General features: G+C 42.4%; 1 protein-coding gene across 20 annotated transcripts in view; it reads right to left on the reverse strand.

Moving 5' to 3' along the window:
* Positions 1 to 27,344, reverse strand: part of CACNA1C (calcium voltage-gated channel subunit alpha1 C) — a 465,854-nt gene that overhangs the window by 159,237 nt on the left and 279,273 nt on the right. For all 20 annotated transcript variants that reach the window (XM_032106990.1, XM_032106978.1, XM_032106993.1 and 17 more), the window contains exons 6-7: positions 9,856 to 10,017; positions 8,023 to 8,219 (exon numbers count right to left, since the gene is read on the reverse strand). In XM_032106990.1, coding sequence (XP_031962881.1) covers positions 8,023 to 8,219; positions 9,856 to 10,017 — 359 coding nt within the window. The remainder of the gene's footprint in view (positions 1 to 8,022; positions 8,220 to 9,855; positions 10,018 to 27,344) is intronic.

The raw sequence follows: 27,344 nt of genomic DNA on the forward strand, positions 1-27,344 counted from the left end.
TTCTAGATGTGCTTTAAGAGTCAATAGAGTCTGTGGTAAATATTCATAGAATAGTTTGGGTTTGAAAGGGCCTTTAAAGGCCTTCTAGTCCAACCCCCTGCAATGAGGAGGGACACCTTCCACGAGATCAGGTTGCTCAGAGCCCTGTCCAACATGACCTTGAATGTTTCTGGGGATGGGGCATCCAGCACCTGTCTGGGCAGCCTGTGCCAGTGTTTCCCCACCCTCATTATAAACATTTTGTCCTTATATCTGATCTAAATCTTCCCACTCTCAGTTTTAATTCATTACCCCTTGTCCCACCACTACATGCCCTTGTAAAGAATGCCTCTCCAGCTCCTTTGTAGGCCTCCTTTGGGTATTGGGAGGTCTCCCTGGAGCCTTCTGTTCTCCAGCTGAACAACCTCAACTCTCTTAGCCTTTCACAGAACCACAGCATTTCCTCATAGAAGAGGTCCTCCATCCCTCTGATCATCTTCATGGCCCTTCTCTGCACTCACTTCAACAACTCCATGTCCTACCAGAGCTGGATGCAGCACTCAGGCAGGGTCTCACCAGAGCCCAGCATAGGGGCAGAATCCCCTCCTTCCCCTGCAGCCCACAGTGCTTTGGATGGAGCCCAGGACATGGTTGGCTCTCTGGGCTGCAAACTCACATTGCCAGGTCCAGCCTCTCATCCACCAAAACCCACAAGTCCTTCCCTGTAGGAAGACTGATTCCTCTGATTGACTTCTAAACCCTTCATTTTCTACTTCTGGTCTTCTTATATCTTTCAGAAGATGAGCCCAATATTGGTTTTAGGTCCCCAGTTTGGGTGCAGTTCAGAGGATTGGAATCACAAGGAGACAGCTGTAGAGTGGGCCATGGGTGCAGATAAACTACACTTATGATGGCATGACTACTCATCATACTGAGCCCTCAAATCCTGCCCAGGCAGAAATCCCTCTGAAATCAATGGATAAAGCCAATTTTAATGGACCAATTCTCTTTGCAGGCAGGAAGGACTTAAAATTCACAGTAAGACTGGTGAAGGTTTAGTTTTAACACCCTTTGTCTTAAAAGCAAGATGTTGAAACAAGTTAAACTCCAAATAAACATTAATTTAATAAATAGTTCTAGAGACATAACTTGTGTCCTGGCCTTGGGCATATTTTTTGTCTTTTCCTTTCCCACAATCTAGATAATGAACCTGTCTATTAGTTGTGAATTTGTCTAGTAGATATGAGTCCACAGCTAACAAATCTGATTATTATTTTTTCAGAAGCCACCAATCATCATTTCTTGACAAAACTGGTGGTAGGGCTCAAGCAGTGCACCCACAAACAGAGGCACTCAAAATCCTAAATCATATATAAACGTCCCAGTAGTTTAGCTCTTAATTTTATAGCTCTGGGACAAAAGATTAAAGATTAGAAAGGTCTCTGTGGTGATTAGACAGCAGCAATTAGGATACAGTCTAAAGAAGAACAAAAGAAGAAAGAAAAGTGAAAGGGCAACAGAAAGACAGGGCTATTAAAAAGGTCCTTCCCACACAGGAGCACTGGGCAGAGGGTCTCTATTAACACCTCCCATAACCAACCCAAAAAAGCTTATTTTTAATGGAGAGTTTCTTTTCATATAGAGGAAGAGGGCTGAGCAGTCCAAAGTTGAGTTCTGAAGGGCTCATAAAAACTTTGTTTCACACAACAAGTCTACTGAACACACGTTCAGCAGCAGGTTTTTGTGGCAGGTGCCAACAAGTAAGTCACTGCTGTTACTCATTGGTAAGTCAGCACTACAGCAACCATCACAGCTGCATGTGCAGTTGTCAATGAGGAAAAGGAAAACAGACTGAGGTCAGCATTTATGCAAATTAAATGTGGAAACTGCTTTTTCGGTGCATTAATGCTGTGGCCCTTCAGTGCTCTGAACTATAGGCCCTCTCCCCTTACCCACCACTGCTACAGCAGATGGAGATGAAATAACCTCTGCAATCACAGTGATGGGTTGCTCATAGTTGCGTGCTTATTCTTTGTAAATTTTTCACATTCATGCAAACCCCTGCCAAAAAGATGATTAAAAAACCTCAACCCCACAACAATAAAAGCCCAGCATTTTCTTGGAGGGGGTGGAGGTGGATGGGGAATAAACAACATGGAAACATGTAGACAGATATATTCTTAGAATCAGATCATTCTCTTTTGTGGAAAGCCTTTCTAATTCAAGCTTAAGTGCTGCAAGAATAAAGGGTTAGAAGGAAAAACACAGCTGGCGAAAATTGGGGGTTGTAGCTCTGCGTTTAATGTCTTCCACTTTGTGGCAATATCTCTGAATTTCTCACGTCTTCCTCATTGGCTGCAACAGGCTGGAGGAGGGGGGTGAGAAAAGCTCACAGGATCTGTCAATGCTGTCAGCAAAGTAAATTACATCTGTTGTTCAATTTGTTCCATTTTGACTTCATGATGGGAACTGTAAGGGTGACTGTAAGCCCGTGTTTCAAGCTGATTAAGCGACTCTTGAAAGCATGATCACAAAGACTGAGAGCTGGAGGGAAGTTCCAGGACAGCCTGTTTAACCCACTGCATCTACATATGTTTCTCTCTGGTGTCCCTGGGGATGTGATGCTCCTGAAGGTTTGCACTGACTCAATCTCACTGCGTTGTGTCTCTCACTACACTGGGGTGGCTCTACTGCTCTGTTTTAGACTATTAACTCATTTTCTTGCCTAGGGGCTGGGGAAGACTAACAAGCATTTTTTACATCTGAGGGAGTCAAGTTATTACATGCCAGTTTGGGCATCTCTTCCAGGGACAGGTGAGTGCCCTGGATCTCACCCAGGCTTGGCTTTAGTCCATCTATAATAATACCACACTCTTTAGCTTACACTTAGAACCCTGAGGTAAATTGTTCCTGGAGGCACTGCGTGTTATTTTCAGAGGCTCGACCAAGTATTCTGAAGTGTTGTCCAAATGAGATGGGTCAAAGCCAAGACTCCAAAACTGATGGCAGGCTCAAGGTTGCTCATTATTAATAATCTTCAAGCAGATCAAGCAGAGTCACTCAATCCTAGAATTCAAGCTGTAAGGGGCAAGCAGAACAACTCAGGACCAGGTTCTCCACTACCCAGCAGTGTGAACAGCCCAATACAACCTGTGGTTGTGTTTAGCAATTTCTCTGTGCTTTGCTCTCATTTATATGTACAATTGCTTGGATGCAGGGCAGTGGAGAGACCAGGCATGTAAAACTCAGGCTGCAGTGGACAGATTTGCATGCAGTGTCACAGGTCTCCAGCTGCAGAGAGCACATTTCACACAAAGATGAAAACCTTTCTAGAGACAGGGTGCTGGCCAAATTGTATTTAACTCAGAAACAAAGCTTCCCCTGAAGGACAGTAACAAACTGATTAAAAATAATTAAAACGAAGATCCATTAGGGAAGGTTGAAAGAACTGAATCTCCTCTAATTAGAAAAAGATTAAGTGAAGACAACAAAGGCCTACAAATATTTAAACACTGTGTTATAAACTGCACAGAGATTAATTTTCCTCCTTAGTCAACAAGACAATACAAAATAATGGACTGCAGCAGAGACCGATTACAAAATACCAAATGATTCAATTTGCAACATTTGGATTTTCATCTGCTGCTGGAAGTTTCCAAGAAGGATGAGTCTTCAGAAATGGGCCTTGGTGCCTGCACCAAGTGAGCTGCTAATGCTGGCCAATGATACTTTAAGGAGAGTTTTGAGAATAATATCCTCAAATTATTCTACAAGGCTTAGGAAAAGTTAAAATGTGATCTATCACGAGAGGTGTCTGTCTACTCAATGGTTCTGTGGACTGGCTGCCCATGAGGCAAAGGCACCTGGCATGGGACCAAAAAAGTTTGTAAGACTGAGGCAGCACACTTAACGCTCTCTTCAACAAAGATCAATTGTTCAGTGAAGAGTCAACAAGGCTGTTTTGCACAGATTTTCATCCTGTCCAATACAGTTATTTCACATCAAAAATTTGGCTCCTTTAAAGTAATTACCCTACTTTCCACGATAGCAGTGTCAAACTGTTTTCCCTAACATTTTTCTTTCTCATTTCAAAAGAAGCTGATCTACTCAAAGTCTTTATCTGCTAAGAGAGAGAGAGGGGAGATTGGAAAGTGTATTGATCTTAATGATGCCAAGTCCTCCTAGGGAATAGAAGTTTATTGCTTTCCTGTCTCTGATTATCTTTTTGTGAGGATGTGGATCACAGGCTGGGAAACAGTATTCCATGAGAGAGGAGACAGGCTTCACACAGGTGAAAAGCCTGCACCAGGAAGCATGAAGAAGGAAGCAGGAAACTGAAGTTAAAATTTGAAGAGCTCTTAAGTGGATTAGGAGTCTAGGGCTTGTGGGAGGTCACACAGCTTTCTGACTTTTAATCATGCAGCTTCAACCTTGCAAACTGTGGCACAGGACAGACATTGGCTTCATGAAATGACTACTATATTTTTCAGGGCAACATGCTGAAATGTGCTAAGCTTCCTCCATTCCCACTGAGAGGAATGCAGAGATCTAGGTATCTTTCGAAAGTCAGGTTGTTGATTTTTTTTTTTTTTAGAAAATAAGAAGATATAATTGAGAAACACTTATAGAAAAGTTCAAAGCAAGGGAATTGCTCCATTGTCTCGACACTTCCAGCCAAGTAATTCAGCCCAGAGCTTCATCTGTTGTTCTGCTGAGTTTTAGGTCAGGCACATATTTTCAGATTTAAGAAGAGAGCAAAGAAAACACTCTGCATCCACATGTATGTCCTTGGAAGACTAATCTCAACAGATACCAAGGCCCTGATCAGGCATCTGTAAGTCCTCATGTTGTACTATGACTGCATGTGGGAAATCTCAACATGGTCAAGCATGGTCAAGATTTTGCAAAATACGAAGTGAGATCCTGACCTTTTGAAATTAATGAGAATTTTGCCACTGACCCCAGCAGGACCCCAGATTGAAACCTTGTTATCTACCCTGAATTGCAGAGGAGTTAAGAACTTGGTAGTCTGCTTGAACTCTGAATGCTCAGCACTTTTAAATATTAGCCCATTATCTTACATTGTTAAGTTTAATGAATGACCTCTGAAAATCATCACCTAAAATTTTTGTCTGCAAAACTGTCCAATTTGCTGACAAAATTTTCCTACACTGTTTTTTAATCTGTACTTTTAGTGTAAAATGGACAACAAACACTATATTTCTAATTTAAATAACTGTGTGGATTTACTTCCTTATAAAGCAAATTTTAAGTTCAGTGACCTCACTGTGGTTCCAGGAGGTCTTTCAGAGCTGAGAAGAGAATAGCCTCCTATCTCTGCACCCTGTGGAGATGCACCTCCCAATGGGTTGTCTATGACAAGCCCTCTCTTCCTCAGCCAAAAAGGCAAAGACCAGGGAATTAAGTTATGAATGAGTCAGACTGCACTAAGGAAACAGTGGCTAACAGTAAATTTAAGGTAGATATTTGTATCCCACCTCACTTAGTAAAATTCTTCCTTTAGCAACTGAAACGTTGCATCTTTTCTATTCTTTACTCTCCAGAGTACTCTTCCTTTTGATCTGGCTAACCTAAGCTGGAATGCCCTTGCCATGGACTCTAAATCTTACTGTATAAACCACGATAGAGATGGTTGGAAATGACAAAATCGCAGTGTGAGTGTTTAGACACCGTTTCTACATACAAATATTAAAGCAACAGTGCTTCTCCTAGGGGTGCCCTGTAGTAGGTGCCCAAGCAACCCCTGTCCCCAGCACAGCACAGACCCCTCTGCAGGAGGAAACACCTCAGATACCTCCTTACCATATGGCAAACACTGATCAGAGCTGAACTCTGACTGCTTTGTCAGTATAGCACAGAGAGGAAAAAGTCATATGGGACAATAATATTTTAGGATTGTTTCCAGCAGCTTAACCAAGAATGTCTGCCAGCTCAGGTGTTCAGGTATTTAATCAAACTTTGTATTTCATGGTCTTTAAACATAGGTGATAGGTTTTTTTCTTTATGAAATAAATTTCCTCCTCCTCAATTACTGACACTTTTTTCTGCAGTGATAACTCTTATCTTTTGTAGTCTTGTCTAGGAATAACTGGGAACTGATGATAACAAATATTTCTGCTCTTTCCAAAGCAAGCATTCTAACAATGCCATAATCTAAAAAGCTCACGATATGCATGCCCCTAAAAATAATGACCATTGATCTGTATTAATTTCAGGTCTAAGTTCACCGTACTGTCTGTAAAGAAAAAAAAGAACAGCTCAGGAAATCAGTGAAAAAAAAACCTGACTGAATACCAAACAAAAGCCAGCAACCAAAACCCAGTTTGCTGAAGGGACACCATAAAAATCAGACTGTCTCCTGCAGTCATAGTAGAAAATCGTTTGGAAGTGAGTATATGCTTTTGGCTCTTGTTATTAGATAACTGATAATGAATTAAGCATGGTTCATATCCAGTCATGAAAATGACACGTGGGCCTTTAAAGGGTGGGAATTGGAAGGGTCTTTCATAGCACATGTCTTTGGAGAAACTGATGATAACTTGTGGAGAGGTTTCACAATACTGAATGGTATGCAGGGCCAAAACTATTTTCATGTCTTTTTCTGATATCATTTACTCTCTCCCTCTTCCCCTGTAAATAAATCCTCTCAGTCACACACAGCATAGAGAAATGTGAGATAAATGTGCTAAAAAGACAGGTATACTATATGTAGCCATACTTGAACTGTGGAGAAGTTTTTCCCATTTTCTCTCCAGACTTTAACTTCTGCTCTTTATTATTTTATTAATTTATAACATCTTTTCTAGTAATGACAATTTTTTTCTCTGAGACCCAGACTCCCCTCGTGTTTTGATCTCTACCCTTTATCTCAGACATTAGAAGGAAGCTTTAGTCACTATTTTACTCTAAGCTTAAGAAGATAGACAACTTCTAACTGTTCCACACAGAGACCATCCTTGGCAGATAAGCTAAATCTTCAAAGGGAAATCTTGTAAACTCTAAATCACTGGTGGGTAGAAGGCAGCTTCAGGCTCATGTTTAGGAGAAAAGCTGATGTTGACTAACAGTGTAAGCTGCCTCAGTCCAGATTACCCTTTTGTGTGCTTTGAGCCTTCTTGAGTTAAACTGCACCGTGTGTTTTAACACACCCTACCATCCTGGAGAACCAGGTCTCATGACATGCCAGACTCACAAGCTGGTGAGAGTCTGGTTTAGCCTTGTACAGACAGGACTGTGCTGTGTGTGAATGAAGGTCCTGGGTCATAACATACTGCTGCAAAAGCTGATGGCCAGAGCTACATCCAGAAACTTGTTTATTATATATGATTTACTGGTGAAAGCTGAACCTGATATTAACTCCTATAGTAAAATTGTATTGCAATGAATTTCCCAATACATTAGGAATTAAAAGGTATAAACTAAAGCTGCTGAAATGTCCAGAATTAGGGTACAGGACAAGATGAGACTCCATTTATGTTAAAGACAATATCATGTTTTGGCTAAACACGGGACCATGATTGATACCGGTATCAGAGCTAATAGCATTAGAATAAATTCTTCTATGAAAAAAGTCATAATCAGAAGTACTGCTGGAATTTGTGAGGCCTTTCCTATAAAACCTATGAGCTGACCAGTGCAGTGCCTTTGGAACATAAATGCCATGGGTAGAGCACAAATACTTCTACATCAGTAATCTGGAGATGTATGAGATGTTTCAGTCCTGCAGAGAGGGTCTTTCAATGACTTTCTGCTCAACCAAGGTACATTGTGAACTTTCAAATCAATAAGCCATCTGCTGTCATTCAAAATTAAAATATCAATGGAAAGTCAACATTTACATTTGATTTCATTGCACCAGGTAACCCCTCCCATTTTACCTAACAGTAAGCCAAGTTAATTCAAGCTCCATGCTAGCAACCATGCCTTCACTCTAGAGAATGAGCAAGAAAGCTAAAGCCCCCAGGTTCCAACATAGCTGTGAGCACAAGCAGGACTCTCAGCTTGTCATTTTCGGATACGTACCCAGTACAGAACATCTGTCCAGCCCTCCATGGTGATGCACTGAAACACCGTGAGCATGGCAAAAGCAAAATTGTCAAAGTTGGTAATGCCGTGCTTAGGTCCCTCCCAGCCCGCCTTGCACTCGGTGCCGTTCTGACACTGCCGCCCGTGGGCAGACTGGGGGGCACACGGGGATGGATCGTCTTCCGCAGGGGTATCTTAAAGGAGAGAAGGGGGAAAAAACAGCTGAAGAAAACCACTTGACACACTGATAAGCAAGTGAAGGATATCAGATTTTAACAAGTGTGTTTTGCAGGGAGTTTGACAGATTTCTCAGGAATACACAGGCAACTGCTCACTGTCGCGCTTCGCTTTCTTTTTGTAAAAAATAATAGCCAAGCTGTCAAATTTTATAGTCAAAACTGAGATTAACTTCTTTTTTTTCCAAAGCATACCCGCCTGCGAGGAAGAATTCATGCCTTTCAACATGACAGGGAACATTAGATCAAGCCTCTCATGTTTCATTAGGCTGCGTGTCATGGCCAGCATTTTCCTACTGCAGTCACCTGGCATCTGGGTTAGTCTTGGAAGTGCAGCACTGACTGGCACTGCTGAGGGAGGCTGAGCCCCTGCAGCAGACAGGCTCCAGTGCTCTGGAGACAGGTTCATGTGGCACCAGGCCACTGCTGAATTACAGCAGAGAGTGTCTGGAGCTCTGCTCTTTTGGCATTTCGATGATGTGTGGCATTTTATCAGTAGCCCAGTGGCACTCAGAAACTGTAAGACTGCTGCTTGATTATCCACCCCTTATTCTGTACAGGTGTTTTCAAAGATCTGAGAACCTATACAACAAAGCAAACTAAGTACTTTGGTATATACAGAATGCTCAAGGAAACATTGTTATAAGCACAAAAACTTCTGCAGTGTGATTTTTTAAAAATATACAGATTTCAGAGCTTAGTGCTACATTTTTAACAGGTGCAGGAATGTACATATGTGTAAGGGAGGAGGTAATTATGTTTGTTTCTCATCTTATGTGGTAAAAAAATGTAGTTTTCCAAAATTGTGATCACATTCTGATCACGGAAGAATGCCAGAAACAGTAATATCAGAATTAGATGCTGTAATGTAAATACTTCCAGACAGAATGGAGAAAAATAAACCCACTTTAAAGATGCAAACCAGAGTGACAGTGCATTATAGTTCTAGCATCATTTCCAGAAAATGAAATCTGCCAACATTATAAAAGCAGAAAATACAAAACTTCTGAAACAATTCTCTGCCGTTCAATATTTTCTTATGAGCTGAACTGGGTCCTAGGCATTAGCACCCACCACCACATGAGAAATAGATGCTGTTCAAGATCAATAAATCAAATGAAAATGAACAGATGGTTAGATGAGTGACAATGCAATTGAATTGTTTTGAAATGTGAATATTTCTTTCTGCAAATAATTTGAAAGTTTTTTTCCTGATGGATTTGATGGAAAAAAGTTTCTTCCCACTAATATAATTTTGTTTTCTTTCTGGTTGCACTTCTAACCACAGTTGCAGCCTGTGTGATTGAAAAAAAAAAAAGTACTGCCCTGAATGATATTTTCCTTTACAACGATACTGGTTTAAAACAAAGATGCACTTGTATATGAAATTAATAATAAAATATATGAGTTGTTCATTTCTGTGATGCCATCTCCTGTGTAGCTCAGTCTACAGTGGTGAAATTGTGAAACCCATGAGAAGTCCACAAGCAGTGAGCAACAGCCACTCATCTCCTGTGCCAGGAGAAATGTTCTATTACATACGACAAAAGCCTCCCTCTGAAAGCCTCTGTAGGTATATGTGTGTTCCTCTTACCCATCAGTCCCCCTTGCACATGGTAGCAGGTCTTGTGCATCTTCCCCATGAATAACTCCAGTCCAATGATGGCATAGATAATAATGACAAACAGCACCAGCAGGGCAATATGCAACAAAGGGACCATGGCCTTGATAATTGAATTTAAAACCACCTGGAGACCTGCAGAGAGAACAGAAGGAAGCACTTATCAGCAAGAGAACAAAATTCAGAGAGGCTATACATTCCACAGTAGTGTTTCAGTTTTATTTCTTTTCCCCTCACCTGAACTCATCATCTTGATGATGTAAAGAGGTACATTTACAGAACACCTCCCTCCAGACTATCCCCAACATTGCAAAAAATTTCCCACAGCTGCCCAGATCACAGACCAAAGTGAAACAGGTATTACCTTACCTGTCACCAAAGAGCCCCTCCCCGAGGAGGGAATATATCCCACGCGGTATTGAGGAGAGTTAAAGCACGAGAAAAACAAAGAACACCAGGCCTGAAGAGGGACAAGAACCATGGTACACACGTGAGGGCAAGTGCTGGGGTGCACAGAGATGCACTCCAGCGTATGGGGAGGGGTGGCAAACCGAAGTCATGTCCCTACTCTGATGCTGGGCTCTTCCAGAAGTCAAGCCAGTCCCAGGCAGAGCGTGAGCTGCTCAAGAACCACCAAACCCATACTGAATAAGAGCTCCCCGCCCTCTTAGGATCTTTTTGTGCTCCACATCTACCTCATCTAACTTCAGTCTCAACAGAGGGAGAGTCAGAATCAGCAGTGCTAGTTTTGTCCCAAGGATCACCTTTTAACAGAGGTTGCCCAGAAATAGGTATGAGAAAATATTATTACAAGATTTTTAAGGTATGAGACTGTTGAAAGTCTTAATCATGAGCAAGCCAAACATTCCCAGAATGGCCCAGGGAAGGTGACTTGTAGCCAAGTTTTCTAAATCACCAAGCAGCTGTACCCTCAGACGCACTTGACTCAAGTTGCAGATTCGTGTGCCTCTGTCTCCTTCTCCTCATTTTGTAAAACCAGAAGAATAAAGCCAGCCTTGTAAGCCTTTAGTAAGGATTTGCATTTACAAAGATCTTAAAGTTATCACTTTGAGTAGGAACGATAGCAACCACTATCACTGGCAAGTTATTAATGATGGAAGTGTTGAGAGACCTCTAGAACTCTATAATCTACAAATAGCCAGATCAGAACAATTACAAGCTCATGATTTTGCAATGACTGAGAGCCAGGAGTCATTAGTGTCTCCTGCAAATGCTGTCATCTCCTCAGAGAAGTTGGTATTAGCTGTGATTTTTGAGAAATGTGATTCATGGGTTGCAAATGTCTGTTATACATCTGCCGAGAGAGCTTGTGATAACTAATAACTTTTAAAATCTATCATCTAAGATCTTAGACTTTCTTCTTTTTTTCCTTTTTAAAAAAAATAATTTAAATACTTTCAAATGAGGATGACACATCTCTTGACAAGCCCTCTCCCTTGTAGGCAATCCACTTGTCAGTTCACAGCTAAGGCTGAGACTGCCTTTGCTCCACAGCCATGAAGGAACACAGCAGAAGCAATCAAATGTGGCATCAGCTGCCTGGCCAGCAGCATCCCTCACTGCCTGCTAGCAAATACTGGCTGGATTCTAACATCCCTCAGATGTCAGAACATTTTCTCAGGTGGCTCCAGGCAGTTCAGTTATCTGTTATCAGTTATCTATCCAAAGGATATGCTGCTATCCAAAGGCAGCGACATTCAGCATGAAACATTTGGGCTTCCACAGAGACTCTTACAATAACTGCATTACTGACAGGATCAAAATATCCTGTACAAGAGTGGGCCACTCTGCTTGCTCAGTTGCCTCTGGGTGTTTTTCTCAATAAGCAATGTCTCTGGAGAAAAAAAAAAAAAAATTGCTGTGCTTACATGAAGCAGCCAACCTTTTCCGCTAAATGCCCACGTCATTCAGTCTACTAATTCTAAATATGCACAGAAAATGAAGTGCAGTCAACACCACCATTGCTCCAACTCTTTACATCAGTCAGGAATGTTACATTCCCCAGAAAATTAAAGCAACGTCTCACCTTCTCCCAAACAAGGTACAACAGTACAAGAAAGTTAAAAGACTACGGATGGCTGCAAATATGAAACACCCCCCCCTCCCCCCCCAAACTTTGCAGATTGAAATACTTGGACCTTTAAATAAACCTACACAAAAGCAAATAAAGGCCCCATTTCCCAGTGATTTCAGGAGTCTTGTTAATCCAAAATGTAGTCAAGCTTATGAGGTTAAGAGTTCTGATACGAGGTTTTAGGTAATTTACCCTTAATTATTAGTACTAATTAATTTTAGCATTCATTGTAGGTTATACCCAGTACTCCTGAGAGGGTACTGAGGGCAGACAAAAAGATGAACAGAAAAGCTCCCTCATTTCAAAACCAGCTTCATTAACACCCACGCCATGAAAGTGCTTCAGCCTACTACAGATGTCCAGAGAAGATAATATCTGCACAAACCAATGCCCTTCGTGCTAACAAAGCAGCGCTTGTGAAAACAAAGCTTTGCACCACGAACTTGAGATGATGTTTAGATGGCCAAGGGGAACAAGTACCACCAGCAGACGTACAGGACCTTCAGCCAGCTTAATTAGAGAAAAGCTTCTTGACGATAAGAAGCCAACGTTGAAGAGGACACGAGGTACTGAATACTGTTAGCATGAATTGATGTGTGTGTGCTGTGCAGTATCCCTTTAGGGCAGCCTGGTTTTAAATCCAGATGATTCTAATAATTAGCAAGCTTAAATACATTACCAGCAAAGTATTCAGAGAGTTTCTAAGAGATAAAAAACCACTGACTGTGCAGCGACTTTAGAAATGCCCTCAGAAGGTATAATGCAGAAAGGCAAGAGATCCATGCACATCACCAGGCTCCTCACATTGTTGTCAGGTTATTGCTGCAACACAGCTGCTGCCTGCAAATTGCTTTATTCTGTCAGGCAGCCACGTGCAACACAAAGAGCTGCTGCAAGGAGTGGTACGAGGAACCGTGCCCAGACAGTCAGGATAACTCATTGTACTGGCAAGGGGGAGAGCAGATGAGGAGGGATTAAAGGACTGGGGAAGAGCCATGGGTAGGTGGAACAGAGTCACTTCTTTAATAAAAACCTCACACGCTTCAAAACACATCAAATCTGTGTTCTGAAACCGCAGAGGTGCAGCTGCACTTCTGATCAGAGTAAACCAAGGCAAACCACCCCCTTATAAGCAGTCACAAAGACTTTTCGAACCAGTGGTGAGAATTCTAAATACTTTTCTGGGCTCTTTCTCTGTGTAGAGGAAGAAGAGAGAGTTCAGCTTATAAAAGAATGGTTTCTCTGTCCCAACTCCTGTATGCTGTTAATCTTTGCATGGTGCAATACACAGGTATCACCCCACACGGGTGTTCACACCATCGCGCACCTTTGGCATTTTTTTCTCACTTGTGGAGGTAAGGCTTGCACTCCTAGCAATGAGCTGTACAGCTGATAATCATAATTAAATCAGAGTGCCTGGTGACCTGATCAGACTGCAGAGCTGGCCTCTGGATGTAAAGGAGGTGATGCCAACAACTGCTTTCTACAGCAGAGCCGAATTTTTCCAGTGCTGTTTTCAGAGGCTGGCAATGTCATCGCTGGCCAACCATAAACACAGGCTCTTGAACTTAAGTCCTGAGAAGCAAATATAAAAATAAATGGTTTTCAAATATTTTTAAGTCTACTTATTTGTGGTGCTGCTCTCTCCAGACATCTGTGAAGGTGCAGCATCTGCCTTGAGGAGCTCGCTCCAGGCTGGGCCCAGAGAACAGCACAGGGATTAGGGAAAGTGCAACGAAAGGGATTGTTTGCACTATTCCAGCCCACGCTTTTCTTCTGTTAATAATTGAAGATCTTAAACAACTCTTCGTATTTATTTTAAAAGCACTCCAGTTTACCTTTAACAAAATCCTCTTGGCTGTGTTCTGTTGGCTGACACTGATTCCATAAATGTTTCAGCAAGCAAAAGACGTTAATGCCGTTCCCCGGGCTCACAGAATTTAGCATTTATTTACACAGATAAAACATTTTAAATATTTATTACATGGGAAAAACATTGCTTTTTATACCAGGTCAAGCCTTTTTTAGCCTCTAGAGGACTGCATTAACCCAAAAGTTTAGAATACAACTGGGAAGAAGAGGGACTAGGGAAGAAAAAAGAAAAAAAACTTATATCAAGTAACATTGATCTTTCTCAAAGCCATGGGAAATGCACTTTTCGGGCTGCTGCAGGTGTTTTAGAGCTATCATCTGATGCTGTGCTTTTCTCTCAGGAAGATGACGAGAGGGGCTGGTTGCTGTCTCATCGATTTGGGCAGTTATTGAAGAACGTGCTTTATCTTTGAGCATGTAAGTGTCTGCGCTTAAAGCAATGGGATTACCTACATATCCCCTTGTGTACTTACAAGCTTTTTTGGATTTCAACCAATGCTTAGCAAGATGGCCCAAGAAAAAGACCCAGCTGCTAAAATACACTTGGCATTGTTGCGCTGTGGAACATATCCAAGGAAATGAATGGTAGGTTTGCTAATACAGAAATCCTCTTGAGAAAAACGTGCCTATAAAAGTAAGAAAATTCTTAGAATCACCCAAATTGCCTTTTTTTCAAGGTTGTGAACTCCCAGACCTGAAAAAAAAAAATCTTTCTGGGACTGATTCTGCCAGATTTTTTTCTCAAAAAGACAATCTCTCTCCTTTGTTGCACAGTGGTGTTCATAAATTCCCAAGTAATTAATGCATGAGTGCCCAATTACCTCACATTTCCCTCCCTTTCCCCCTTAGGTTTCATGTCCTTCTGTCCCTCTCATGTTTCCTGCCCTTTTTTCTCTCTCTTTTCCCACCCTTTTTCCCTCTCCTTCTTCCCACCCGTTTTCACCTCACGTTTCTAGCCCCTTTTTTCTCTCTCTTTTCCTGCCCTTTTCCCCTCTATTTAAATACTCCAAACACTGGGAAAAAGAGGATTTTCCCTGAATTTAAACCTTTAAAACAAGGGAAAATCAGGATTCCTTTACAATTTTAACCTTAAGATGATGGAAAGGGGGAATTTTCCCTCAACTCAAACCCATAAAATGGCATAATAAAGGTTTTCCCTTTCCACTGGGGACACTGGGATGGGACTGAGAAGATGAAATCAAAGAGAGAAAGAACAAGGATCCTCCCTGCCCCCCACGGCTGCCCCACCTGCTCAGGTGAGCTGCTCCCTTCTCCTGCACCGCCCTGTGGGACAGGGCTTGTCCCTCTGCACGTCCTGAGCAATGCTCCAGGAGCACCCAGGTGTTCCCCCGTCCTGCAGGATGCTCCCACTGCTGTCCTGTGAGAGACCCCCGGAGATTGCCCGCTCCAGAGGCTCCGGAAACCCCTGAAAGCAGCCGTCAGCAGGACCTGCCCCTCCTCATCCTCACTGACCACACCCGGGGCTGGATCATCCCTCCTCATCCTCACTGACCACACCCGGGGCTGGATCATCCCTCCTCATCCTCACTGACCACACCCGGGGCTGGATCATCCCTCCTCATCCTCACTGACCACACCCGGGGCTGGATCATCCCTCCTCATCCTCACTGACCACACCCGGGGCTGCCCCACCCCTCCTCATCCTCACTGACCACACCCGGGGCTGCCCCACCCCTCCTCATCCTCACTGACCACACCTGGGGCTGGATCATCCCTCCTCATCCTCACTGACCACACCTGGGGCTGGATCATCCCTCCTCATCCTCACTGACCACACCCGGGGCTGGATCATCCCTCCTCATCCTCACTGACCACACCCGGGGCTGCCCCACCCCTCCTCATCCTCACTGACCACACCCGGGGCTGCCCCACCCCTCCTCACCCTCACTGACCACACCCGGGGCTGGATCATCCCTCCTCATCCTCACTGACCACACCTGGGGCTGGATCATCCCTCCTCATCCTCACTGACCACACCCGGGGCTGGATCATCCCTCCTCACCCTCACTGACCACACCCGGGGCTGGATCATCCCTCCTCACCCTCACTGACCACACCTGGGGCTGCCCCACCCCTCCTCACCCTCACTGACCACACCCGGGGCTGGATCATCCCTCCTCATCCTCACTGACCACACCTGGGGCTGGATCATCCCTCCTCATCCTCACTGACCACACCCGGGGCTGCCCCACCCCTCCTCACCCTCACTGACCACACCCGGGGCTGCCCCACCCCTCCTCATCCTCACTGACCACACCCGGGGCTGCCCCACCCCTCCTCATCCTCACTGACCACACCCGGGGCTGCCCCACCCCTCCTCATCCTCACTGACCACACCCGGGGCTGCCCCACCCCTCCTCATCCTCACTGACCACACCCGGGGCTGGGTCATCCCTCCTCATCCTCACTGACCACACCTGGGGTTGTGATTTCTTAACTTCCCGAAGGCTGCTTAGATCTCATCCTGACCACCAACACTACGATTTACGTCATTTGCAAGGACACTCAGTAACCAGGAGCCCGGCTCTTGAAGCAGTCAATGCACTTTTTGGAGCTCTCTGGACACCAGAAGTGCCGTGGCAATTGTCACGGGCTAGCAGCTTTTGTCAAAGGGACACTACACCGTGAGCTCGGCAGGCAGTGCGTTTGGGCACCCAAACACTGCGCCTTTCACTTTTAGCCATCCCTTCACCTGAGCCCATTTTCTGGGCTCACACTTCTGCCTGCTGCCTGCCTTGGAAGTCATGACTGAGTTCTGCAGGCAAACCTTAAAATATCCTTAAGACATTCAGACCTTGTCAAGCACAGCTCTATCTCACATTTCCCGTGTCTTCAATTTTGGATCAAACTTGGTTTGCTGGACAGAGCAGTTCCTGTTCTCATCATATTAGCAGTCCAGGTCTTCAGAGAAAGCATATCCTGAGTCTGTTCTTCCATTGGTTTTGCAGGGCTATATTTTACCTACACCACAGGGTTGCCTGAACTAGGAGTATGAGTGGGCGCAGCCTCACATAAATGACCCTCTAGAAGTGAGCAGGCATACAGGGAAAAGAGAGGACCATCCCACCTCTGCCTCCCTATACACACAAAAATACACATTTTTGTACTTCAGCCAGTGCCAGGGGTGTGGGAAGCAATTCTTTTCCTGCTAATACAGTTCAGAAGAAAACTACTACTCTGTCCAAGCAAGGAGGAAGCAGGGGAGGATTTGTGACTCAGCAGAGGGCCTGAGTCAGATCACTTCTGGGAACCACTCTGAAGTGGTGGAGCTGATGCACCATCCCCAGCCACGAGCCAGGCCTACCCACAAATCACATTTATTTCTGACAATACACAGAGAGACTGCCACTACAGTTCTATTTCCAAAGCACAAGCAATATAACCAGTAATATTCCCCAAAGTGGAGGTTTATCACTTAATAAATGTAGACATTGCCTAAGAAAATTGAAAAATATTAAATATTCATAAATATGAAAGGTTTTATAGCAATTTCAAAGGAAAACTGGAAAACAACAGATAGTTTTAGCACAAAAAGGTCCACAGTCATGGCAAGATATCTGAGCTAAGTACATCTACAATGATTTGTGAGAAAAACATTGAGCATTTTCTTCAGCAGTGTTGCAAAGGGAACTCATATGACACAGTTCATTTAAGGACAGCTGTACAATAGCAATTTGGGGAGGTAGTCTTTTTCTGTCTTGCTGGATTCTCAAAATATTAGTGGCAGATTGCTAGATAAAGTAAATTCTGTGGGTGTAGTGCAGCATTCTTGGGGCTGCAGATGTCATTTCTATTTCAAGAATAATAGGGAAGGTCTTGGAATAGTAAGGAAAGACACAGCACAGGACAGAAAACTAGCTGATGTAAAAAGAATTAGGAAAGAAAATGTTCAAGCTGCAGGGTGACTACTCTGGAGTAGGCAATGCCATTTAAACATGTACAAGCACTCAATTCAAAACCACGTGCTGTAAAAAATAGAAAAAAGGAAGTTTTGGCATCTGCTAACAATGTTCTCATTCCTGCATTTTCAAACTGTGTCTTCACTGATTTCCAAACTGAAATACTCACACACAAAGAGATTCATTCAAATGGGCATGTGGACGTGAACACAATTGTTTCATGTTTGTCATGTCTTGCAACACCACCCTCGCCTCATCCTTTGAGGAGAGAAAGGATCAGCAGAACAAAACCAAAAGCCACAACAAAACCCAGCTCTTCTTTCTGGATCCTTTTCTCTTGGGAAGAAGTTCAGCTTGAGTATCCTCTGCCTGTCAGAGTGACCTAACTTAGGCAGAAAATACAGCTTGCCCTGAGCAGGGTGGCCACACAGCCCAGCTTTTGGCTGCCTGAGGAGGATGCTTGGATAAATGTACACATGGCTTAGGCTCCCTGACTCTGTGCTGGAAGAGACCTCTACTACCTCTCATAGAAGCATCCCTCTCTCCTCCTGGGGGCCTTTAGCTTTTTTTAGCAGCCTTTCGTTCAAAGTATGTAAGTGTCCAGTTTCTTATAAAGTTGTTTGATGACCAAAAGACCTTGTTCATCTTTTCAGTTCCACTTCATGAGGTAGCTCCTGCAAGTTCAGCCTTGCTCTCTAACCATTTGATTTTAGCTCAGTTCGGCTGAGGATGAGATCCAGGCAAGACCTTCAGACTTCAAATGTAAAAAAACCAACCCCAAAATGGTGTAGTGTCCCTCCCATGCAGCTACCTGCATATAGAGGAGGAGCATGGAGAGAAAAGCAGCAATTAAGTGCCAACAGAAAATTGCACGTTTCAGAAAAAAAGCCATCTTGAACAAAACCAAAATGAAATTCAGTGAGCTAACTCTGAGGCTGTTTTGAACAATGACCACAGGGTGCTGCAAAATATTCTTACACAGAGTGGGGAGGATGAGGTCAAGTACTCTCTGCCAGACAGGGACTTCTAAAGATGGATTAAAGTTAAGGCAGGTAAAGGGCATTCAGGAGCCCTGGCAGTTCCTAGGCCAGCAAGGATCAGCTGTCACTGTTTCCCCGGAAATAGCTTTGATTTTGTGCTGACAAGATGATTATGGACTGAAAAAACCATTCTTGGGGTCACTGTGAAGGTTTTGTCTACTCTTAACCACTGTGAAGGATCACAGATAGGAAGAACTTTTCTTGGCTCCTCTTCCTACGGAGCTATCCAAACTCAAAGAGAGTCTGGCCCAAAGATTGCCCCAGCTCTCAGTGAAATGACCCATCACATTTCTACTTTTTAAACTCCTTCATGTGCAAGCACGGCTGTGACAGGGAACAGTCTTTACGGGAGGAATTTTGGTCTAGTCCTGTGCCACTGGATTCAATCAGAAAACTTGTGTAGGAATATGTCTACATATGTACTGTACTGTCTTCACTCTGGACAGGTGAACCTAAAAAACAAACCCCAAGCCAATAGTTAAATAAGCTTTGAACTGAGACAGTGATTGAAAAGCCTTGTTTCAGCATCTCAAATGCTGTTTGTATGCAGCTCTGAAAAGTGAATACACGTCTTAAGGAAATAGTTTTGCAAACAAGGAACTTAGAAAACCTGTAAGTACTAAAGCATCATGGTAGAAGAAATGGGCTCAAAGCACTTGGGTCTCAATCATTTGAGTGGAAGATTAATGGCTTTTGGGTTACAAACAGCTTTATAAAATTGTTAAATTTTTTTACAGTTTATTGTCATAATTCCTCAGGTCAGTGGGCATTAGTCTCCTTTCTGTGTTACAAATGATAAAGAGTATTTTAATTGTTTGATATCCTTCTCCAGGTGCTCTAACTCATCACTTGTGAGCAGGTTTAGAAAAGGCAAAAGCTTAAAAGATAACAAATGTTAACAGGGATTCTGTAAATGTAGAAGTCCAGCCAGGGACGATAAGATTACAGTTTTGCAGTACATGAGGAAAAAGATATTGATGAGAAAAATTGATCTTCTTGCAGGTTAAACACTCCAGCATATAACAAGTGGCACACCATGAGCTACACGAAGTTTGAACTACTTGTGATAGAAGAATTACAACAAAACGTTGGATAAAGTCTAAAACTTTCTCTTTAGATGACTGTGTAGAAGTACAGCACAGTATATATGACAAATAATTAGCCTATATAGCCCTGGAGAATTCACCCCACCTTTTAACTTGGGATGGTGCTTAATGAGCATCGATGGGACTGAGCTCTGGAGAGGCACAGTGTGACATTTTCAAATCACTGCCATAGAGGGGTTTTTGGGAGAGTTTCGAGAACACACAATAGAAAGCTACCTGATCAGGTAATTAAAGAATTTATGCAAACCAGACAAAGGGTGATTATTGCAGTGTTACTGTCTTGATGCACATATTTGTTTTCTCTATCTAAGCAACTGAAATTGCTGTTCATAAAAAACTTATGGTATGATGCCAAAATCCTGGACAACACATGGCCAGACAAATCTGAGCAAGTTTGACTCTTAGTTTTAAGAACAGGGAGTGGATTTAGGGACGTATCAACTCAGTGGTTAATCAGTCCCATCTCAGAACACCTAAAACTCCAGCTTGCTTTCTTTTCCACATTAGTAACCTGATTAGACTTAAAACTCTGCTTGCACACATCAGATAATAAATGCTTTAGGGGGGAAAAAATGCTTTCTGACATAACAAGCAAAACGTCCTTTAGCTCACTTGGTAGCCCCAGTATGTTTGGACAGAAAAATTAATGGTTGCAGTTTTCACAAAGTTGTATTTGTCAGAAAAAAGAATGGCTCTTTATTGGTATTTACTTTCTTTGCAACTCGCTTTACAACTTGCACAGTTCGAAGGCTTTTTGCACAGATTGGGTATGTGTTGCTAGAATGCACTGGAATTAAATATTTACTAAACATGTATTTATTTTTAATTTCCTTTTACATATAATAACCTGTCAAGAGAGAATCATAAGGCTCTCCTGCTGCAATCTGAACAGCTAAATTACATTCTTAACAGATATAGAAACATACAAATATAAATCTGAGAGGAATTTGACTCCCTCCAAAGTAAAGCTTTAAAGTGAAATAATCCCAGCACGGGAGTGTGAAAAGCAAAAGGTGGGCTAAAGGCTGAGTTTAAATTTTCACCTACATAGTGAGGGGAAGGGTGAGACTCAATGCTAAATTCTTTCACTGGGTGCTGTTTATGTTAAAAACCGTAACTGTTGGATTCAGAACAGGCCTTTGTAAACCTTGTATGTAATCATACGTGGATGCAATGGTTTGATTTCTGACCAAGACATCAAACCTGATTAAAAGGAACTTTATCCTTTGGTAATTTCCAATACAAATAAAAATCAATGTACAGCAACAACCTACAAAAAAATGCCAAGTGAAGAAATGTCCTGAGCAACAAGGAACAAGGAAAAAACCCCAACCAATCACCAAACCCAACAACCAATGCGAAAAAGGAGAGAAATGTCAGATAAGCTGCTAGCTTAATGTGCAAGCAATAACAGAAAATAAACTGCCCCAACAGATTATACTTCTAAGGTATATAGCAATTGATATGTCCCAGTTCTCACACCACTGCCTTAGCCCCCTCCAAGGATGGTGTGTGGTTGAAAGATGAGATGCTTGAATAAAGTTTAGAAAGGATGTTTTGCAATCCTGTAAAGAAATTGAATTTCTATAGCCCTTTCCACTGCTGAAGAAAACAACATTTAGTAAGGCCTATGAAAAGAAGTGACAAAAATAGAATTTTTATAATTTCTTCTATTTCTTTTATCCCGTGAGCTACATTCTGTCAAAAATGCTTCTGATGTAAAACTGTAGAGCAGCTTTAGCAGTACAGAAATTGAAAAAAAAGACTCTTTGCAGAGGGTAAGCAGATGTTTTCTGAATTGTGATTGATGTGGCAGAGCAAACCAACAGAAGATAATCTAAAACTGAAAAAATAAGAGGCATAGCCACTCAAACAACTCATAAAAAATAGTTGCAACAAAGGGCAACACACATATGGGATAGGTTATTGTTACATGTGTTAAACAGGAATTGGATTTGCTTCTGGAAAAAAGGGAGATTAAGAAAGATGTCTGATCTCCTTCCCTTTTCCCTGGCACAAAGAAAAGTTAGATAAAATTTTAAGAGGCTCTGCAGGTTAGGTGGGCTTTCATTTCCATACTTCCCCATGATCAGAACAGAAAATTATTTGTTCAGTCAACAAACATCCTCAGCACAGAAAAGTTTTTTAGTTATTCATACCAGCCAACATACCTGTGCTCTCATCTAGCACAGTAACAGCAAGCAGCCATAACTCAGAAGGCAGCCCCTGATTTTGGAGAAACCTGCATTCAAGAGAAGAGGGAAGTTCTCCAATAGATTTATGTAGACATTGAAATTTTAAAATATTATTTCCTCATTTTGCCTCCTCTTAATTCATGCTTTGTTTTTTTTCTCTACTATAGCATTTGTCCAAGATGCAATGTTATTATAAATTCAGATCATCACTAAAAAAAAAAAAAATTACTGGCAAGCTTAAAATGCATCCAGTGGTCGAGGGCACTGTCTGAGTGGTCTGCTGCTCTGTGCTTTGCTGATATTTTGATAATGCTTTGTGGAAATCACAACAAGGACCACAGGCATCCAACAAGGCTTTTGGAAGGCTTGGACAAACAGAAGTAATTCAAATGATGCCAGAGAACATCCATGCACCACCTTGTGTCCTGAGCAAATCCTATGAGCTCTCCTGTGTCCTGCTTCTGAGTCAACTGCTACCCAGTGTGTGTGTCAGTCACATCTTTGGGACAGGAGGAGAAAGAGAATGTTAGAAAGTCCCATCAGGTCAGCAACACATTAATAGACAGTTACTTTAGAGAAAATGAACAAAGCACTTCAAATCATTGCTTACAAGATCATAAATGATTAAGCAATGAAAAATTCAGCCAACTGAAATCAAAGTCTGCAGTGGCATTTGTTGTAACTTGTTGGGATGACAGCAGATGCAGTAGAGGTGTCATCTGGGAGAGGAGGTAAGAAAAACCCAAAGCAGATCATACCCTTAATACTTTGATGTGGAACAGCAAAATCTTCCCTTGCCCAGCACGGCGACAGCAGCAGCCAGCAATTACAAGTGAGCAACTGGGAGCCCAACACGATCCTGCTGGTACCAGTTAGCTACAGCCAGTACAGACACAATGCAAATTGTTCTGAGGAGACAGCAGATGGCATTCTTAGATTTTCAGATGCTTCAGGACAAGCATCTTGATGGCATGGGCTCTCTCCCAGACCTGTGCCCGACACCCATGCTGAATGAGAACTCTGGGCATTACTTGAAGAACGAATAAAAGGTACTAGAAATGACCAATCCATCCAGAGCACTTCTGGAAATTCTCTTACTAAGCCAAGAGAGAATTCTTTTACTATCTCCCTGTCTGCTCTTTGATGTCAGCATGGGGTTTGTTTTCTTGATTTGGAAGGGACTGCCTACACCCTGATGTGGTCCCACATTACGATATTGGGATTTTTTCTGTTGTGAAGACATGCTGAATGATCATGCCAGCATGCACAGTAACTGGTAGGATAGAGACTGAGGCAGTTATTGGGTACACTTGTAGTCAGTGTTATTTTTAAAAGAGCTCATAGACAAGATCAAATAAATATTTCTCTGTTTTCATTGGCATTCCTTAAAATATGAGAGAAATCTTTATTGGAGCAACAATGTGCCTCTATGAGTAATCTTCCTTAGCAAGATAAACTCCTCTTTAGCTTCTGCTACACAGTCAACTTCTTCTGCCATAAATGACATCATTCTGCAGGCTGTACCTCTCAAAAGGAAGCATGCTTAAGGTCCTGACTGTGAATCCCTACTCACAGGAATGATCTTTACCTAAGGGAGATGTTACACTGGAATCAAATTATTCCCTTGAGTAATGGTGACCTAAGGCAATAAAGGACTTTGCAAGCATGTGTAGAGTTTGCAGTTAACTATGAAGAAACAAGCCTAATGAGGACATTTGGTTCAGACTGTTCTATCCTTTCTAATCCACTCCCTCCCCATCTGTAATGAAAGCAAAACAAATTGGCTACTTGAGATTAAAAACAGCGAGGCAAGGACATGGGAAAGGTGGTGCAACTTGTCCTCTCACGGTGCTGTATGTGCCAGAGAGACGGCACAGAGGGTTGAGAAGTCTTGTTCAAGAATGAAGGAGAATGTCAGGCATCTGCCTGAGAGCACGTTTGTTACAGCTCCTGAACCCCAAGAGAAAAGGAAGGAACTGATCTTGGCAAAAACTAACATAATTTAATGTAACAACAGCAAAAGGTAAGGCAGAACTAATACTTGGAAGCCAATTTTTGCCTAAAAGTGTTTGAAGTAGTTCCCTGTGTTGTCAAGAATTTTTATCTCCTAGGTTCAGTGGCAGTAAACTGCCAAGTACCTTGTTTCCTCCTTACAAAGCTTACTGTATTCTTTAGTTCCTACCCACAAACCTTTCATACCTGGGGAGGTCTGATCAGGCCACTTCTGCTCTCTCCTCCCACTGAAGGCAAGCCACAATCCTCCCCTGGTACGCAGCTCATAGCATAACCTCACGTGCAGCAGGAGGGCAAATTTAAGTCCCTTGCTCCACCAGTGACAGTGAATAAACGCAAATCACGTGCAAGACACCCCTGTCAACTGTACTTTGCTACAGGCATATACATTTTAAAAGAAAGTGGACTTCCTTACTGCCAGTTAGTATTTCCTTAAGACTTAATACCTGCTATTCAACATACAGAAACAGTCAATAGCTCACGTTTCTTTGCCATATTCCAAAAACACATGGTTATCAAAAGAGAAGTCATTTTGGATTCCTTGGATTCCCTGTGTTTATTACCTCAATTACATTATTTCCTCAACTCTACAAAGTAGTGTTAATTTTCTTTCACAGTGCAGAATATAATGAGAAATTACGGTGGAAATGTTCGATTGGGCACCAAAAATAAAAAAAGCGAAGAATGCCAAATGCAAACCAGATAATCGCATTGAAAGTGCCTTGTTTCAACAGCTGCAAAAGGGAATCATTGCAATGGATTGAGCTGTGCTGTCTCAGTGGCTGGGAAGGAGGAGGGCAATCCCAGGCCTGGGATGGACTAGGGTGAATGTCACCACTGCACACTGAGACACAGAGAGAGCTGACAACATCTAGGGCTGCTCTAGGTCCTGTCCTCACCCTCCAGCAAAGCTGTTTGGCAAACCCGAGTTGGAATCATGCTATGGATGAGAACAGTGTATTTTCCCTGGGAAAGAACATTTGAGGGTAGCTAAAAATCACCATTTTGATCTCCCTGCTTTACACAGTCCAGGCAGAATGGAAGGTTCCAGGAGCAGAGTGCCTGCAGCAGGAACTGGGCTCTCTGCTTGGTGCTTGATCCCTCCTTACTGGCACAGCCTTCTGCACACACCAGGTAGAGGGGCTCTGAAGATGTTTCAACTACAAAACCCAGTTCAATCTGGCTTCTCAAATAGTTCAGGTTTACAAGGACTATGCAAGAGAGAAAATGTTGAATCTGTTCCCCCCTGGTTAAGTGCACTACCTCCAAATCAGCTGTAGTGGAAGACAAAGTCTCTGCAACAGTACCAGTCTCTAGCTCACTGCACTAAGACCTCTTCCTATGGGCAACAAGCATCAAACACCCATGTTACTATAAATCATTCAATAGCAAATTCCCAGTCCTGGAATCAAAGATGAGATAGAGCAGTTGCTTAGTCTTACATCAGGAAGACGACCATGGTGGTTCTGACAGGTCTGTGCTGTCTTAAACTCTCTAAGTTACTCTGTATTTTGCTATAAAAGTCCCCCCCATATTTTTCTTTCAGGGGGATGTATCTCTGAATTATGAGCCCATATAGACAGAATTCCCCTGTGATTTCAAATATTAGATTAGATCATATTCCTTGAAAAGGGGGAGAAAGATATTGCCAGTCTTAGTGTTAAGAACAGTCATTAGTGGAAAATGCAGACTACAACCTCAACATCTTGTAAGCATTTGAAAGCTTTTGCTCTCACTTCTCCACAAAAAAAAGCCCCCAGACTGCAATTTAGCACACACAACGTACTAAGGCAGTGTCCCACACAAAAACACCTAGACAGGAAAAAAATCCAGTCTCTCACCCCTGCGATTTCCTTGCTTCATCCACCTGCAATAATATGGTGAATTAACAGCAAAGACAACTGGGTGACTTTGCCACCCCAGCATCTCTCAAATGAGCAAACCTTTCCTTGTGCATTACTCTCCCCACAGAGCCCTCAGGGTGTTTTTTACTTCTCATCTTCACTGCTATATGTGGTGAATGTGGCATCAAATATATAAACCTGGATGGCTCAGATCTGCCAGGACATTGTAAGGAAAGGCAGGACACTTTGCTACCTGTTACAAAGTTCAAAGAAATATTTTGATTAATGCCAGAGAGCCTGGGATAAGGATAAAAAATACTGTGATAATGAGAAAACACTGCAATAAATATGGGGTAGAGAACACTGCTGGGACTGAGAAAGCATTATAAATTTTAAAGAGAATTTCAGGGCAGATTACTAATTGCAATGAGAGAGATCAAAACCTAAAAATGTCTAAATTTTTCATCCACCTAGTCTGAAGGTGCCCAATTTTCTCTTAAGCTCAGAGTAATCATGGACTTAAACAGAAGTATCACTTTGAAAAATTATTTGCTGTAGTTAATTATTTAAATACACATAAAGGTAGTTATCTCCAGGCATTAACACCTAAAAATTGTGGTCTTATTTAACTCAAAAATGTACTCTGTCAGTTACATGCTGCTGTGTCACTGACAGAAGGACATTGCATTGTCATGGGAAGGGTTTGGCTTAGGTCCTTTTGCTCATACCCTCTCTTTCCCTGTTATGTAATTGCTGCATCTCCAGTAGACCATGTAAGTACTGGTGCTAGAGAGCTACCTACACTGCCTTTGAGTAACTCTCCTGCTACAAGACTCCAGTGAAGCTTGAACAGATCACAGGCTTAGCTTTTTGTGGTTTTAAAATTAAAAAAAAAAAAAAAGAGAGAAATTATGGCAAGTTTTTGTTCCAGTGGAACAGTCACGTTTCCTCTCTAGCTTCATTAAGGGTAGCAGGGTCTTCTGCCTACATAAATCTGTGTTGTCAGCAGAGGATCTCATTGAAAACACAACTATGGAGCAGAGTAGCTACTCAAATTATATGACTTCCAAATTGTCTAGAAGAGCTTATCAATTAAGTCTGGCAAATATCAGATAGACAACAACCAGTGGCAAAAATGCAGCTACATTAAGATGAAGTACAACATAAAGAGAACAAACAGAATGTACGAGGTGGTATAATGGAGCAGCATGAATAAAGGTGATAGAAATGGAATTTAATAAGTTAAAAGGGCACGAGCTAGCATGCGTAGGAGTAACTCATTGCCCTTTCCAATAGTCAGGAGTGATTTTCTTTTTTAATTGGATCGTGTTTCTTCATTGCCCAATTGGATGTTTCTTTTTGCCCTCCTCAAGCACA

The sequence above is a fragment of the Corvus moneduloides genome, chromosome 4 (assembly GCF_009650955.1).
Source record: "Corvus moneduloides isolate bCorMon1 chromosome 4, bCorMon1.pri, whole genome shotgun sequence".
In the NCBI taxonomy this organism is placed as follows: domain Eukaryota; kingdom Metazoa; phylum Chordata; class Aves; order Passeriformes; family Corvidae; genus Corvus; species Corvus moneduloides.